The sequence below is a fragment of the Salvelinus sp. IW2-2015 genome, linkage group LG28, assembly GCF_002910315.2.
Source record: "Salvelinus sp. IW2-2015 linkage group LG28, ASM291031v2, whole genome shotgun sequence".
In the NCBI taxonomy this organism is placed as follows: Eukaryota; Metazoa; Chordata; class Actinopteri; order Salmoniformes; family Salmonidae; genus Salvelinus; species Salvelinus sp. IW2-2015.
In genome coordinates, this window is record NC_036868.1 from 16,844,526 (window position 1) to 16,859,942 (window position 15,417).

Genomic DNA, 15,417 nt, shown 5'->3' on the forward strand with positions numbered 1-15,417 from the left:
AACAGCAGTGGGCAATCATTTTGGTCCGAGGGTCACATCGGGATTTCAGTTTTGTTCCGGACCCATTTGTTAATCAAAAGCAATTTGCGGGCCAGAAAAGGGAAGTTATTTTTAAATAGATAAGTCCATTAACATTCTACATGTTTTCTATTTAGTTTTAGATGTTCAAGTTAGGGACCATAGACAACTCATCTTTTGTCCCATTATGGTGTCTGTGAGAGCACCGGGCAGCACCATTGAGGCCATCTCCATTTTGAAGTACTCAATTTTCTTCTTCTACTACTTCTATAAGTTGGTAAACAAACTGAAATGGTACATACTGCCACCTGGAGTTTGTTGTTTGAACAGGTATAATGTCAAGGTTGGTGATTTACTGCCACCTGCAGTTATGGAATGCTCACAAGTAGAATTCATTGGCTGAGCCCACCTGATGACCTAGATGGGATCATGTGATCCTTCCTTAACCCATAGGAAGTTCCACCCAGTTGACTACTTCAAAATGGTGGAAGCTCTCAATGGCAATGTCCATGCAAAAACKGGTTATTTCCAAGTAGTGATCTCTATCCATCTCTATGGTGGATATAAATTCTGGCCAATACCTACAGTACCAGTCAAACGTTTGGACACACCTACTCATTTCAGGATTTTTCATAATTTTTTATATTTTGTACATTTTGTACATTGTAAAATAATAGTGAAGACATAAAAACTATGAAATAACATGTAGTAAATAATCATGTAGTAAAGTGTTAAACACATTTTTAATTTGAGATTCTTCAAAGTATCCATCCTTTGCCTTGATGACAGCTTTGCACACTCTTGGCATTCTCTCAACCAGCTTCACCTGGAATGCTTTTCCAACAGTCTTGAAGGAGTTCCCACATATGTTGAGTACTTGTTGCTTTCCTTCACTCTACGGTCCAACTCATCCCAAACCATCTCACTTTTTTTGCATCAAACCGTGAGTGAGTCTCATCAATCGGTAATAGCCTCCGTTCAAAAGCTGGAGCCAAATTCAAAGAAAATAAAACGTTTTTGAGATGCGCCAGAAGATACATTTTTAGGAACAAAACAGAAACCGCTCCGTTTACTGCTAATAGCGTACCTCGGAGGTAACTCACAAGTGGAGGAAAGCCTCAAGTGGAGGAGGAGGGCAAGATAACAGAGAAATTATGTATTATTAAACTAAATTATGGCAAGTTCACGAGGCCCCTGATGATGCGAGGCCCCAGGCAATTGCCTTAGTTGCCTAATAGTAAGTCTGCCACTGACTGCACCAGATATGATATTGTTATAAAACCATTCCTTTGCATGAGATGAGCCAAGGTTTATCATGTTTCAAACTTCCATGGCTACTGAACATCTTTATTTAGGTCTTTTATAGTGATTCCATCATCATAAACTGCATAGATTGCTCAGTTGCTCTGTAAGCATTTAAGGAGGTCACATTGCATAGCCCATGGCCTGGATCCTTATTTCACATGACTCCAGGAAGATTCTCTCTGCCAGGGTCATGCTGGTCTGGATGATGTTGATGTTGACAAGAAGTCCCATTGTACAGTATATCCAGCACTCCAGGAATGTCATGCTACACATTCTAAGGGACAGAAAAGTTCCTGAATTTATTTAATTCAGTTGAACCCAACCCTGTTGATAACTGCCTGGTATTGCCATTGAGGCCTCTATATGAACCAATAATGATCTCTGGGCTCTTTCAGAAATCTCTGTCAATATAATCAAGCAAATCCATATAGATGACCCCAGGTCAACTTTGGGAGGAATGTGACTGAGAGAATAACACAACAAAAGTTAATCATTCTTTCCTAAAGAGTCTTTTTCTCTGTCTCTCTGTCTGTCCCCATCCCATCTTAAGCTGCAGGAAATTTGTCTGTTTCCTTCAGCCTTTCCCTTCCAGGCAGCATAGAAGCMGAAGCCTGTTCAAATAATGTACCCTTTCAGACCAGGGATTCCTGTATCCACGACTATGTCGTTGTAGCTCCCGAAATTCCACATCTTGTTGAATGTGTCAGCATGTGCTTAGCTGAGGACATTTTTGAAGCATGAACATTCCAGTCACATGGCAAGACTGTTTTCCTATAATGCCACTGAGTGTGGATTGGTTGTTACTTGTTAGAACATGCATAYGGGGCTAAGTTAGAGGTATGGTGTCATTCCGGTTGGTCATACTGTACATCGTTTTTTTTATCTCAATGTTGCACCAGACACAGTAGCCTTTCCAAAACGTACATTTTTCAATGGAAATAGTCATTTGCYTCTTTGTTGGACAGGAAGCCTGAGGATTAGTGAGCAGCAATAGGGAAAAAAGACATCAGCACAGATCAGGATTTTGTGTTTATGGAAAATCTTAGCCTCTCTACTCCAGCACCACTGGAAAGCGCCACATTAAAAACCTTCAAACTGTCAATGGGTGTCAATGGGTGTGTTTCATAAAAGTTTGGTAACAGTTTTATTCTGTTACCAAACTTTGTATCTGCACAGTTTTTCCTGTAAATATGTTTTTGGTAAATCTTCAGTGGAAATTGTTAAAAGTAGCACATTTGGTGCAGTTCCACTTGAGAAATACCTCATTGAGGTAAGAGTCTGACACTTGCTTTAATCTATGAAACAYACCCATTGACAGTTTAAGATATCATACCACCTGAGGTTCCTATTTGTTACTACTGGTTTGGAAAGACTCCGGCTTCTAACAAAGTTGAGAAACAAAGAAAGGGTGAGTGAGAGAGGGAAAAAAGGGGAGGGTCAGGGAAAAAGAGTCATAGAAAGAGAAATATAAAGTAGGAAGTGTCCAAGAGAGAGACAGACAGGACAAAAAATGTTGTGTGTGAGGGGGAGAGAGAGACGGAGCACTCATATCAGATTCACTGCGAGGGATGTGATTGTATTGGCTAACAGGCCTGAATAGCTGACTGGGTCACTCTAGGGTTGGGAGATATCCATATTTTCATACCTTTATACTGTTCCTGTAGCATACCGGGGTATACGGTATTACCGGCAGTGCACATAAGGGGCGTTATTTCTTTCCAAAAGAAAACATTTAATAAAAAATAGGCATCAGGGATCTTCATCCAGGAGGGGGTTGATTGTCTCTACTGTAACCAATCTTGCAAGTTAGCTAGCAAGTTAGCAAACCAAATAAATAGTTGGAGCCCTGAGCTGGAGATAATAGATTTGGCACATTTTAGATAGTTAACTTATAGTTAGTTATAAGCAATGGCTTATAACTCAAGCTTGACGGTATTGAAAATCATACCATCGGTATTTTATAATACCCTGGTATACGGCAAATACGGTATACCGCCYAAGCCTAGGTCACTCCCTGTCTGTCTGTCCTCACAAAGTTGAGTGGCTATAAATGTGCCAATCTGTCAGTCACTAATCTATGTCCCAATGGCACTGAATACTCTTTAAACCGCAGCTCCAAGCAACAATGGGACTGAATCAGTATACTCACAAAGCTGTTGCAAATTCAGCAAGTATGACACCAAATGTACTATGCATTATCCCATATTATGCTGATGGCTGTTGGGATGCAGCACATTTTACAGAATGTCTTTTCAATTGAACATATACATATACAAAAGCCTTTAACCTTTTCAATCAAAGTCAAAGGAGGAAGACCTGGTGATCGTCTATTAACTGTCTTGTCTATTAGTAAATGCCCCTCTTCTCACATTCGTCCATTATAACTTTTCACCTCCTTTTTGTGGTGGCCCATGGGGCTTAATTTCTGCCACATGCCATCCATCTCCAGTTGCATGACCTGCAGTCAKATCTTACGACCTCAGTGAAAGACACAGCGATAGTGACTGATATTTGAGCTTGCTGTCTGGGACAGGGCATAGGCCTACTAGTAGTGTGCCCTCTATAGAACTCTGTAAAGTCCAAACAGTCACACTCAGAACTGAAGTGGAAGTGATAGTTCACCCAACTTTAATTTACATTTAATCTTRATCTTATACTGAAAGTGGTACAGTTGAAGTMGGAAGTTTACATACACTTAGGTTGGAGTCATTAAAACTTGTTTTTCAACCACTCCACAAATTTCTTGTTAACAAACTATAGTTTTGGCAAGTCGGTTAGGACATCTACTTTGTGCATGACACAAGTAATTTTCCCAACAATTGTTTACAGACAGATTATTTAACTTATAATTCACTGTATCAAAATTCCAGTGGGTCAGAAGTTTACATACACTAAGTTGACGTGCCTAAACAGCTTTTGAAAATTCCAGAAAATTACGTCATGGCTTAGAAGCTTCTGATAGGCAATTGACATCATTTGATCAATTTGAGGTGTACTATGGATGTATTTCAAGGCCTACCTTCAAACTCAGTGCCTCTTTGCTTGACATCATGGGAAAATCTAAAGAAATCAGCCAAGACCTCAGAAGAAAATTGTAGACCTCCATAGGTCTGGTTACCTTGGAGGCAATTTCCAAACACCTGAAGGTACCACGTTCATCTGTACAAACAATAGTACGTATAAACCCCGGGACCACGCAGCCGTTCTACCGCTCAGGAAGGAGACGCTTTCTGTCTCCTAGAGATGAACGTACTTGGTGCGAAAAGTGCAAATCAATCCCAGAACAACAGCAAAGGACTGTGACGATGCCGGAGAAAACAAGGTACAAAAGTATCCATATCCACAGTAAAACAAGTCATATATCGACATAACCTGAAAGGCCGCTCAGCAAGGAAGAAGCCACTGCTCCAAAACCGCCATAAAAAAAGATTGTACTTTGGAGAAATGTCCTCTGGTCTGATGAAACAAAAAAAAATTCTTTGGCTCATAATGACCATCGTTGTGTTGGAGAAAAGAAGGGGAGGCTTGCAAGCCGAAGAACACGCATCCCAACCGTGAAGCATGGGGTGGCAGCATCATGTTGTGGGGGTGCTTTGCTGCAGGAGGGACTGGTGCACTTCACAAAATAGACCCTAGCAACTAGCAAATCTATCGCATGGCGATTATTAGGGCCGATTTCAAGTTTCAATAACAATGGTAACCGGCATTTTTGGACGTGATTATGGCAGATTACATTGCACTCCACAAGGAGACTGCGTGGTCAGGGTAGACCACTGACACGAGTGCAGCAAGGAGCCAAGATAAGTTGCTAGCTAGCATTAAACTTATCTTATAAAAAACAATCAATCAATCAATCATAATCACTAGTTAACTACACATGGTTGATATGACTAGTTATCTAGCTTGTTCTGCGTTGCATATAATCAATGCGATGCCTGTTAATTTATCATCGAATCACAGCCTACTTTGCCAAACGGTGATGATTTAACAAGCGCATTCGTGACAAAAGCACTGTCGTTGCACCAATATGTACCTAACCATAAACATCAATGCCTTTCTTAAAATCCATACACAAGTATATATTTTTTAAACCTGCATATTTAGTTAATATTGCCTGCTAATATGAATTTATTTTAACTAGGGAAATTGTGTCACTTCTCTTGCGTCCTGTGCAAGCAGAGTCAGGGTATATGCAGCAGTTTGGGCCGCCTGGCTCGTAGCAACTGTGTGAAGACCATTTCTTCCTAACMAAGACCGTAATTMATTTGCCAGAATTTTACATAATTATGACAACATTGAAGGTTGTGCAATGTAACAGCAATATTTAGACTTAGGGATGCCACCCATTCGATAAAATACGAAACTGTTCCGTATTTCACTGAAAKAATTAACGTTTTGTTTTCAAAAATGATAGTTTCCGGATTTTACCATATTATTGACCTAAGGCTTGTAATTCTGTGTGTTTATTATATTATAATTAAGTCTATGATTTGATATTTGATAGAGCAGTCTGACTTAGCGGTGGTAGGCAGCAGCARGCTCGTAAGCATTCATTCAAACAGCACTTCCTGCGTTTGTCAGTAGCTCTTCGCTGTGCTTCAAGCATTGCGCTGTYTATGATTTCAAGCCTATCAACTCCCGAGATTAGGATGGCAATACTATAGTGCCTATAAGAACATCCAATAGTCAAAGGTATATGAAATACAAATCGTATAGAGAGAAATAATTCCTATAATAACTACAACCTAAAACGTCTTAACTGGGAATATTGAAGAGTCATGTTAAAAGGAACCACCAGCTTTCATATGTTCTCATCTTCTGAACAAGGAACTTAAACGTTAGCTTTTTTACATGTCACATATTGCAATTTTACTTTCTTCTCCAACACTGTGTTTTTGCTTGATTTAAACCAAATTGAACATGTTTCATTATTTATTTGAGACTAAATTGATTTTATTTATGTATTATATTAAGTTAAAATAAAAGTGTTAATTCAGTATTGTTGTAATTGTCATTATTACAAATATATATATAAAAATCKTCCGATTTAATCGGTATCGGCTTTTTTTGGTCCTCCAATAATCGGTATCGGAGTTGAAAAATCATAATCAGTCGACCTCTAYTAGCGACAGCAACCAACTTCAGCATTTTAGACAATGCTAACGCTGCGTTCATAGCATCTCATATATTCGTAAATATGAACATACAACTGGGAATAATCCACTTCAATGCCCCTCCAAATCTTAATTGATAGGTKGAACTCTTGTGTCATTTCATCCTGAGCTCCGACTTCTCCCACATGATGAACTCTGACGTCACCTAGGCTCTTAGAAAAAAAGGGTTCCGAAAGGGTTCTTCGGTTGTCCCCATAGGAGAAGCCTTTTTGGTTCCCACTCTGTGGAAAGGGTTCTACATGGAATCGAAAAGGGTTCTACCTAGTACCAAAAARGGTTCTACAAAGGGTTATCCTATGGGGACAGTCGAAAAACCCTTTTAGGTTCTAGATAGTACCTACTATACTAAGGAAATTACCTCGATAACAGCATTTTTTGCTGTTAAATGCAACAACAAAACATTATTTATAAAAATACATCTATTAATATGGTTTTTGAACACTATAAATTGGTTATGAGCATGATAGCTGTACTTTTAGTTCATGGTTGACACAGCTTGTTTGCCATTAGCCAATTAGGGGTTCTCAACRAGTTCAAAGCATGTGAATGGACACAACTTGTTGCTCCCAGTTCACAAGTAGGATTTTCAGAGTTTCAGCATAAAAGGATGTTTGTTTTTCTTTTACCCTTCCTGAGTTCAGAGGTAGTTCCTCTTCAGGCAGTTCCTGATGAGTTCCTCTTCTTTTACCCCCCCTGAGTTCAGAGGAGGTTCCTCTTCAGGCAGGTCTTTGACAATGGAGACCCTGCTTTCACTACCTCCAATTTTAGATTTGTGTATCTTTCCAATAATGCTTTGTAGTTCCTCCAAATCAAACCAATGCATGATTTACAGACTTATTTTTCAATTTTGTTTCAATTGTTGTGGGTCTCTGTTTCACTCTTATGTGGCACAACACGAATATTGCACAATGTTTCTCTACMTCTAGCTCACCTTTCTTGGTTGCCATGGCAGCCAAGGCATCCAAAGRGAAGTGGGWGGCCCTAAAGGAGCACCTGACCAGCAGCCCCCCGGACCCAGATGCTCACCTGGAGGCCAACTTGGAGAATGCAGATCCAGAGCTATGCATACGACTGCTACAGGTACCCACGGTGGTCAACTACTCAGGGCTGCGGAGGCGTCTGGAGGGGAGTRACCAGGACTGGATGGTGCAGTTCCTGGAGCTCAATGGGCTGGATCTGCTGATGGAGGCCCTGGAGAGGTTGTCTGGCCGTGGGTGTGCCCGCATCGCTGACGCCATCCTCCAGCTCACCTGTGTGGCCTGTGTGAAGGCAGTGATGAACTCCTCCGCTGGGCTGCACTTTATACTGGACAATGAGGGATACGTCAGGACCCTGTCACAAGGTGAGAAAGAGGGCTCGTAAGAAGGGTGGCAAGAGTTTTGGCAAAGGCCTGTCTCTGTCTGTCTGTCTGTGTGCCTGACTGCCTGTTGGAACATGATCTCTTTTTTTGATTGGCAGCACTGGACACGTCCAACACCATGGTGAAGATGCAGGTGTTTGAGCTGCTGGCAGCCCTCACCATGTTCAACCCACAGGGACACCACCTGGTCATGGATGCCCTGGATCACTATAAAGTAAGGTGTAACCCTGCCATCACCTTTTTTTTTATACAGAACAGCATAAATATACACAAAGACAAATTCTGATAATTATTTTCATATGGTTTACTTTCAAAGCAATTGTTAGCTGAAGCAGCATTGATACCCCCTTGAATTCATACAAAGTATTAAAGGAGGAGTGTGAAAATGTATTTTACCTCRTCTAAGATAAGGAAAACCTACTTTAGATAAGGCATCTCCCTGCTCTTCATGAATTAGGGATGCTGACTTATGTTATCTTCATAACTATATCTTTGTCAGAGTGTGAAGATCCACCAGTACCGCTTCAGCGTCATCATGAACGAGCTGCATGYGACGGACAACGTGCCGTATATGGTCATCCTCATGAGTGTGGTCAACGTGATCATCTACAGGGTACAGGACCTGAGGAAGAGGGACAAACTACGCAAAGAGTTCATCGGTATCACTACTTTTTCATCATGCTTTTTCAACACTCACATACATAGAGAGCACCGGTGTGAATGGAAGAAAAGAAACAAGGAGACCCTGCTTTCACTACCTCCAATTTTAGTTTTGTGTATCYTCCCAATAATGCTTTTTAGTATTTAGACTCACTTATTGTTTCTTGAGAAAGGTTTCCATTGCCATGTATATGTCTACTTGAYCTTCCAATACTGTTGCCCAGGAAACGGAGAGGCTTAAGGAGTGTCTGTACCCTTTAAAGATCAACCATGCACAAATTGATTACCAGTATCAAGAAGTACCACAATAATGCTTATATACAGAAGCCTACATGGTGTGGAGTGCCTCATATGTTGAAAAATCTTATCATAATGATGAAGATATTGCAATCGTTATAAACAATGGCTTGAATACAGGAAATGGAGATGGACATTCATAGAATTAAGAATTATAGTACTAGAATGGTCATGAACCTTCTTATGATGGCATTAAGGTCAGCCATTTTGGTCAGGGAGTTGGTCAACCATGGTTTGCCAGTGCTGTGATAAGATATCGTGTAAAATAATGAATTTGAAGAATTTATCTGCACTGTATGTTTGTTAGTTAGATAGCCAGCCAGTTTTAGAGGAATGATTCCATTAATTTGTTTAACTGCCAGTTTGCCAATATCCAAACAATGCAGTCCACAGCCATACGCTGGCGGAAATCAGTAGATGATAGGACTTAGACAAGTTSTAAATGCAACACATACTGATATTGTATCAAATAATAGGGCGGCAGGTAGCCTAGCCGTTAGCGCAGTGTGATTCGTAACCGAAAAGTCGCTGGTTTGAATACCCGAGCCGACAAGGTGAAAAATGTGTCGATGTGCCCTTGAGCAAGGTATTTAACCCTAATTTGCTCCAGGGGCGCTGTACTACTATGGCTGATCCTGTAAACCAACACATTTCACTGCACCTATCAGCAAAATAGTAAAACATATTTTTTAGATGTATTATATATACACTGTATACACAATAGCATGTTGACATGTTCTGTTTAAATATATTTGAGATGCTTTTTATACAGAAAATTGSTATAAAACCTGTTTAAACAGTATTTATAATTATATGACAATATTTTAGTTTGACAATAATTCTATTACACAATTTATGATATATATCACATGCCTTACTTTATAAGTAAAATCAGGATTATGCCTCTACTGCCATTAATTCAATTAGACTGGTTTGGATTTCTCCCTGACCAATATGGCTGCCATTTTCACCCCATTGTAGAACTTTTAGGATTTGTAACATAGCCCCTCTAGTAATTGATAGAATCTCTATGTGGACATGTCAAACTGGATGAAAATGTCTAACTGTGACTTATTCTTTGTCTCGCAGGGCTACACTTACTGGATTTACTTCCAAAACTGAGGTAAGTTGAGTCTTTTGCATAATACATTTTTATTTATTTCAAATATATATAAACTTTTTCGGAATAAGCAAATGCTCTGTTATGCACAGCACACCAATTTTCTTTCACACTGCTACTTGTTTTTTCCTGTGGAAATACGTATTCATGTATGTTTGTGTGTGTGTTACAGGGAGACGGATGATGTGGACCTGAACATCCAGTGTGAGACCTTTGAGGACACCATGGCATATGATGGGGCTGAGATGGAGAGCATGTACGGAGGTATTGACATGAGCAGTCACCAGGAAGTCTTCGCCACACTCTTCACCAAAGTAAGCACCAATTAAGGGTGTATTTATTTGTAATTAAAACACACAGCAGATAATACAAGTAATATAACCCCCTCCCCTCTCTCCAGGTGAGTAGCTCCCCTGCCTCGGTGCAGTTGCTGTCCATCCTGCACGCTCTGTTGTTGTTGGGGCCGGAACACAGCGAGGTGTGGCTGGCCCTGGAGGCCCTGGCTGACCGTGCTACTATGCTGGCACAGGAACGTGAGTCTGAGATCAATCACCTTCATAGTCCATAAAAACATAATTTTCACCATTTATTTACTGTGGCCATGTACGCTGACATGTTTTGGCTGGTTTATATTATGTCACTCTGACATTGTCTGTGTGTGTGTGTGTGTGTGTTCTTTAGCTGAAGTTGACTCCACCGAGCGCTTGATGGAACGTCTGGTGTCCTCCAAGGGTCAGCAATGGTCACCTGAGGTCAAGGTCAAGACCACAGACAGGGGCGTTCAGATAGACCTGAGAGAAAGATTGACCGATCATTTGGGTGTCCTCATTAAAGGATCTACCTCCCCTGTTGCCACTGCACCCCCCCCTCCTTCTCCTCCTCCACCCCCACCACTACAAGGCATGGCAGCATTCGGCACACCCCCACCCCAACTTCCACCCCCACCACWWCWWRRCTWGWCWGRGATRMTGTCCCCTCCCCGGCCTCTCCCCGGTCTCCCTCCTACCCAACCTTCTCTACCAGGGATGGGGCATGKGGGTCCACCGCCTCCCCCACCCCTGCCTGGCATGGGTCCCCCCCCACCACCACCCCTACCTGGCACAATGGGTCCCYACCCACCACCACCCCTGCCTGGGATGGGTCCCCCACCACCACCACCCCTGCCTGGGATGGGTCCCCCACCACCACCACCCCTGCCTGGGATGGGTCCCCCACCCCCACCACCMCTGCCTGGTATGGGTCCCCCACCCCCACCACCACTGCCTGGTATGGGTCCCCCACCCCCACCACCACTGCCTGGTATGGGCCCCCCACCTCCCCCTGGTGGCGGTGACATGATTATGGCCCAGAGTGTGCAGACACTGGGCCGATCCTACTATGCCCCTCCACCCAAGGCGGGCCGCTGCCCCACACTACGCATGAAGAAGCTCAACTGGCAGAAGCTGCCATCCAGAGTGGTGACTGGTAAGGGACCTGTCAGATTGTGTCACCATTGAATTAAACCAACAAATACAGTTGACCCTGACAAGTGCAAATTGGATACATTTTGGATACATTTCAAGAGTGTAGTGTATAAGTCATAATTCAAATACTGTACACCATTTTGTTYTTTTGCTCCAGACAGTCACTCCATGTGGACATCGGTACAGTCAGATTCTCTGGAGCCTGACTACTCCAGTATTGAGGAGCTCTTCTGTCTGCCAGTGAYTGATTCAAAGGCCAAAGGCAGCGCCCCTGCGGTCAAACAGGAGCCCAAAGAGGTAGAGAGAGTAATCAATGTGGTCTTACCCCATCTCATTAGACTTTGAAATGGCCTTATAATCTCACTCTCTCTTCTCCCTTCATCATTATTGTCATTTTCCTTAACACATCCCCTGTTTTAATTTCAAGCATCACACTTTTTCTCCATCTACAGATTTCTTTCATCGATGCCAAGAAAAATCTTAACCTGAACATATTCTTAAAACAATTCAGATGGTGAGTATTTTCAGGCAAGAAATATGAAGAAGAGAGTCTTAGTAAAGGAGGCAACTTAAGAATTGATAGGTACAGTAGAAGAGTGTTGAAATACAGTGCCTTCAGAATGTATTCGCGTCCTTTGACTTTTTCCACATTTTGTTGTGTTACAGACAGAATTTAAAATGGATTACATTTTATGTCACTGACCTACACATACAACTCGATAATATCAAAGTGGAATGATGGTTTTTGAAATTTGTACAAATGAATTCAAAATGAAAAGCTGAAATGTTTTGAGTCAATAAGTATAAGATCAGGAGCAAAAATGTGCTTAACAAGTACACATAATAAGTAGCATTGGACTCACTCTGTGCAATAATAGTGTTTAACATGACTATTGTATGGCTACCTCACCTCTGTACACCACACATACAATTATCTGTAAGGTCCCTCAGTCGAGCAGTGAACACAGATTCAACCACAAAGACCAGAGAGGTTTTCCAATGCTTCGCTATGAAGGGCACCTATTGAAAAGAAGGAAGCCTGTACAGAATTAAAATATTACAAAACATGCATCCTCTTTGCAATAAGACACTAAAGTAAAACTGCAAAAAATATGGCAAATAAATTAACTTTATGTCCTGAATACAGGTTAAAGTCTGCTTGAAAGAGCCGCTAACCTAGCTAAGCTGCTAACGTTAGCCATAAAGCTAACAAAGTTAGTCCCAGATGAGTTTTCCAATGGGGCCCTCTTTGTCTGGAGAGGTAAATGAACGGTTCCAGCGCTGTAGGAGCTGTATCTATTATTCTGTGTTTTAGGACAAACTGGATCACTCAGAGTTACAATGCGGCAATTGTTTGCTTGCTGAGGATTATAGGCTTGAGGTGGCTTCCTTGATCATGCAGCCTACGTCAGAAATTGGGGAAAACGCAGAGTGGAATGTTTACCTTTTCTACGCCGGTTGCTGGATGGCTTCCGCGCATGTTGGATGCATCTCCGTCTTGTCGTTTGTCGTTATCGGACTGGCCGGTGTTGCCCGGAGTTCGTTCGCCAGGGGAGCCATCTCCTGCTTCTCCTCCCCAATCTGATAGCGGAGTCGAAGGAGCACAGCAAGAGGAGCATGGCAATCAACAAATGTCGCATGTCACGAGCCGTGTAAGCCGAAGACAGCGGCCTGCCGCAAAGCAAACTACACTCCCAATGAGAGGCCTGGAGTGGAAACAAACAACGAATAGTTTCGCCGCCCTGGAGCCTGATCTTCCTGCACCTTCGTCGCTGGGGGTACCTGTGTCTGCAGCCGCTGTGCCTATTCCGTATGGGCTTCAGGCAGAAGTCTGCACACTTTTTGATGTATTTCAGAACTGCAGTTTCCTCTGCTTGGAGCAACAGTGAAGTGGGCAGGGCAGTACGGATTTCTTATCTTACATCTGCAAGCAGAGTCTGAACATCAGACAGGATGGCATTGTCTCCCTCAATCCGTGCAATGGCTACTGCTATAGGTTTCAGGAGTTTCAGGCTGCTTACCACTCTCTCCCAAAATACATCATCCAGGAGGATCCTCTTGATGGGGATGCCAATATCGGCAGACTGTGATATGGACATTTCTTGGAGAGACTCCTTCCCCTCCAGGAGACTGTCAAACATGATGACAGCACCACCCCAACAGGTGTTGCTGGGCAGCTTCAATGTGGAGCTCTAATTCTTCTCACTTTGCTTGGTGAGGTAGATTGCTGCTGTAACTTGATGACCCTTCACATACCTAACCATTTCCTTGGCTCTCTTGTAGAGTGTATCCATTGTTTTCAGTGCCATGATGTCCTTGGGTGGGTGTGATGTGAGGGTAGGACTCCTCCACTTTAGACCAAGCAGCATTGTCTGTCACCAGTGCAAATATCTTCTGTGGTCAAAGGTCATTGATGACTGCCTTTAGCTCATCTGCAATGTAGAGACCAGTGTGTCTGTTGTCCCTTGTGTCTGTGCTCTTGTAGAATACTGGTTGAAGGGTGGAAATGTAGTTCATTATTCCTTGCCCACGAACATTCAACCACCCATCAGAGATGATTGCAATACAGTCTGCTTTCTCTGTGATTTGCTTGACCTTCACTTGAACTATGTTGAACTCTGCATCCAGCAAATTAGTAGATAAAGCATTTCTGGTTGGAGTGGTATATGCTGGGCGAAGAACGTTCAGAAATCTCTTCCAATACACATTGCCTGTGAGCATCAGAGGTGAACCAGTTGCATACACAGCTCAAGCAAGACATTCATCAGCATTTCTCTGACTACGTTCCTCCATTGAGTCAAAAAATATTTCTGATTCCAGGAGGACCATGAGCTGTTGCTACCGATAAGGTGTCTGATTCATAATTTTCACCTCAAATAGAAGTAGAGGGACTTTTGTCAGAGGTTGCTTGTTGTGAGCGCTGAGGGAACTTTATTCACTTGGCCAGATGATTCTGCATCTTTGTTGTATTCTTCACATTTGATTTGTCACAGTATTTGCAAATTACACAGCTTTTCCTACTACATTAGCTGCAGTGAAATGTCTCCACACATTAGATAGTGCCCGTGGCATTTTCCTGTAAAGATCAGAAAAAAATGAGTAAAAAAAAACAAATACAATTCCATGTACAGATAAAAAGTTAAGCAGTTAGATTAAACAACTCCTTTGTAAGATAAATGTTTTCAAATGAAACATGTATGGAAACAGGTGAATTAACACTCCTCAGTTAGCAGGCTCAAGCAAGCTAGAACCCACATGGTAGCAAAAACTAACTAGCAGAAATTGTTAACAAGTTAGAAATAATTTAAACACACTTTGCTGTAGCCTACTATTTACTAGTTAAGAAAAAATTATGTATGTCAAATAAAATATATTCACCCCACCCAGTATTGTAATCAAAACTTACCAGAAAGCATGTAGTCCTTGGCTTAGACAGTGTAGTAGTGTGGGCTCAATAGCATCTCATTAGTGTGGAAGATCTTAAAAATCCGCTGTACATGTGATGGAAGAGTGCACTGCACATGTGATGGAAGTATGCACTGTGCATGCAGAGGGTTGCAATTCCATTGAATTGGGGATAGTTTAATCAAAATATGCCACAAGACCTAGAATTGCCTTAAAAAAGGTTCACTGTTATAAGCTTTTTTGAGGAATTTAATCAAAATTTACCAAATTCCAGGGCTTAACTTCTCATGGAAAATTTTGTAAAAATTCCAGAAATTTACTGGAAAGTTTCTGACCCTTTGCAACCCTAGTTGAGAGAGATGAGGCAAAAGCAATGGCAAATAATTCTGGCTGCACAACCGATTGGCAAACGTACTGCAAATTGAGAAATCATGTGACAACTGAATAAATAGAAGAATAAACTACACTATGAAACAAAAATAAATGACATAAAGAATGATAGTAAAAAGCACTGTTAATGAAATGCTGGGAAAAAAGGCCAACTCAGCTCCATCATTCATTGAATCAGATTCATTCATTACAAAACCGACTGATATTCCCAACTACTTTAATAAT

The 15,417-nt window shown here is 41.8% G+C and overlaps 1 protein-coding gene across 4 annotated transcripts in view; it reads left to right on the forward strand.

The window, feature by feature from the left end:
- The window catches only part of LOC111954108 (inverted formin-2), a 28,113-nt gene that overhangs the window by 2,996 nt on the left and 9,700 nt on the right, over positions 1-15,417 (forward strand). For all 4 annotated transcript variants that reach the window (XM_070435752.1, XM_023973605.1, XM_070435753.1 and 1 more), the window contains exons 2-10: positions 7,424-7,839; positions 7,956-8,071; positions 8,357-8,516; positions 9,904-9,937; positions 10,107-10,248; positions 10,335-10,467; positions 10,616-11,398; positions 11,555-11,694; positions 11,850-11,911. In XM_070435752.1, the coding sequence (XP_070291853.1) occupies positions 7,443-7,839; positions 7,956-8,071; positions 8,357-8,516; positions 9,904-9,937; positions 10,107-10,248; positions 10,335-10,467; positions 10,616-11,398; positions 11,555-11,694; positions 11,850-11,911 (1,967 nt within the window). In that variant the 5' untranslated portion in view covers positions 7,424-7,442. The remainder of the gene's footprint in view (positions 1-7,423; positions 7,840-7,955; positions 8,072-8,356; positions 8,517-9,903; positions 9,938-10,106; positions 10,249-10,334; positions 10,468-10,615; positions 11,399-11,554; positions 11,695-11,849; positions 11,912-15,417) is intronic.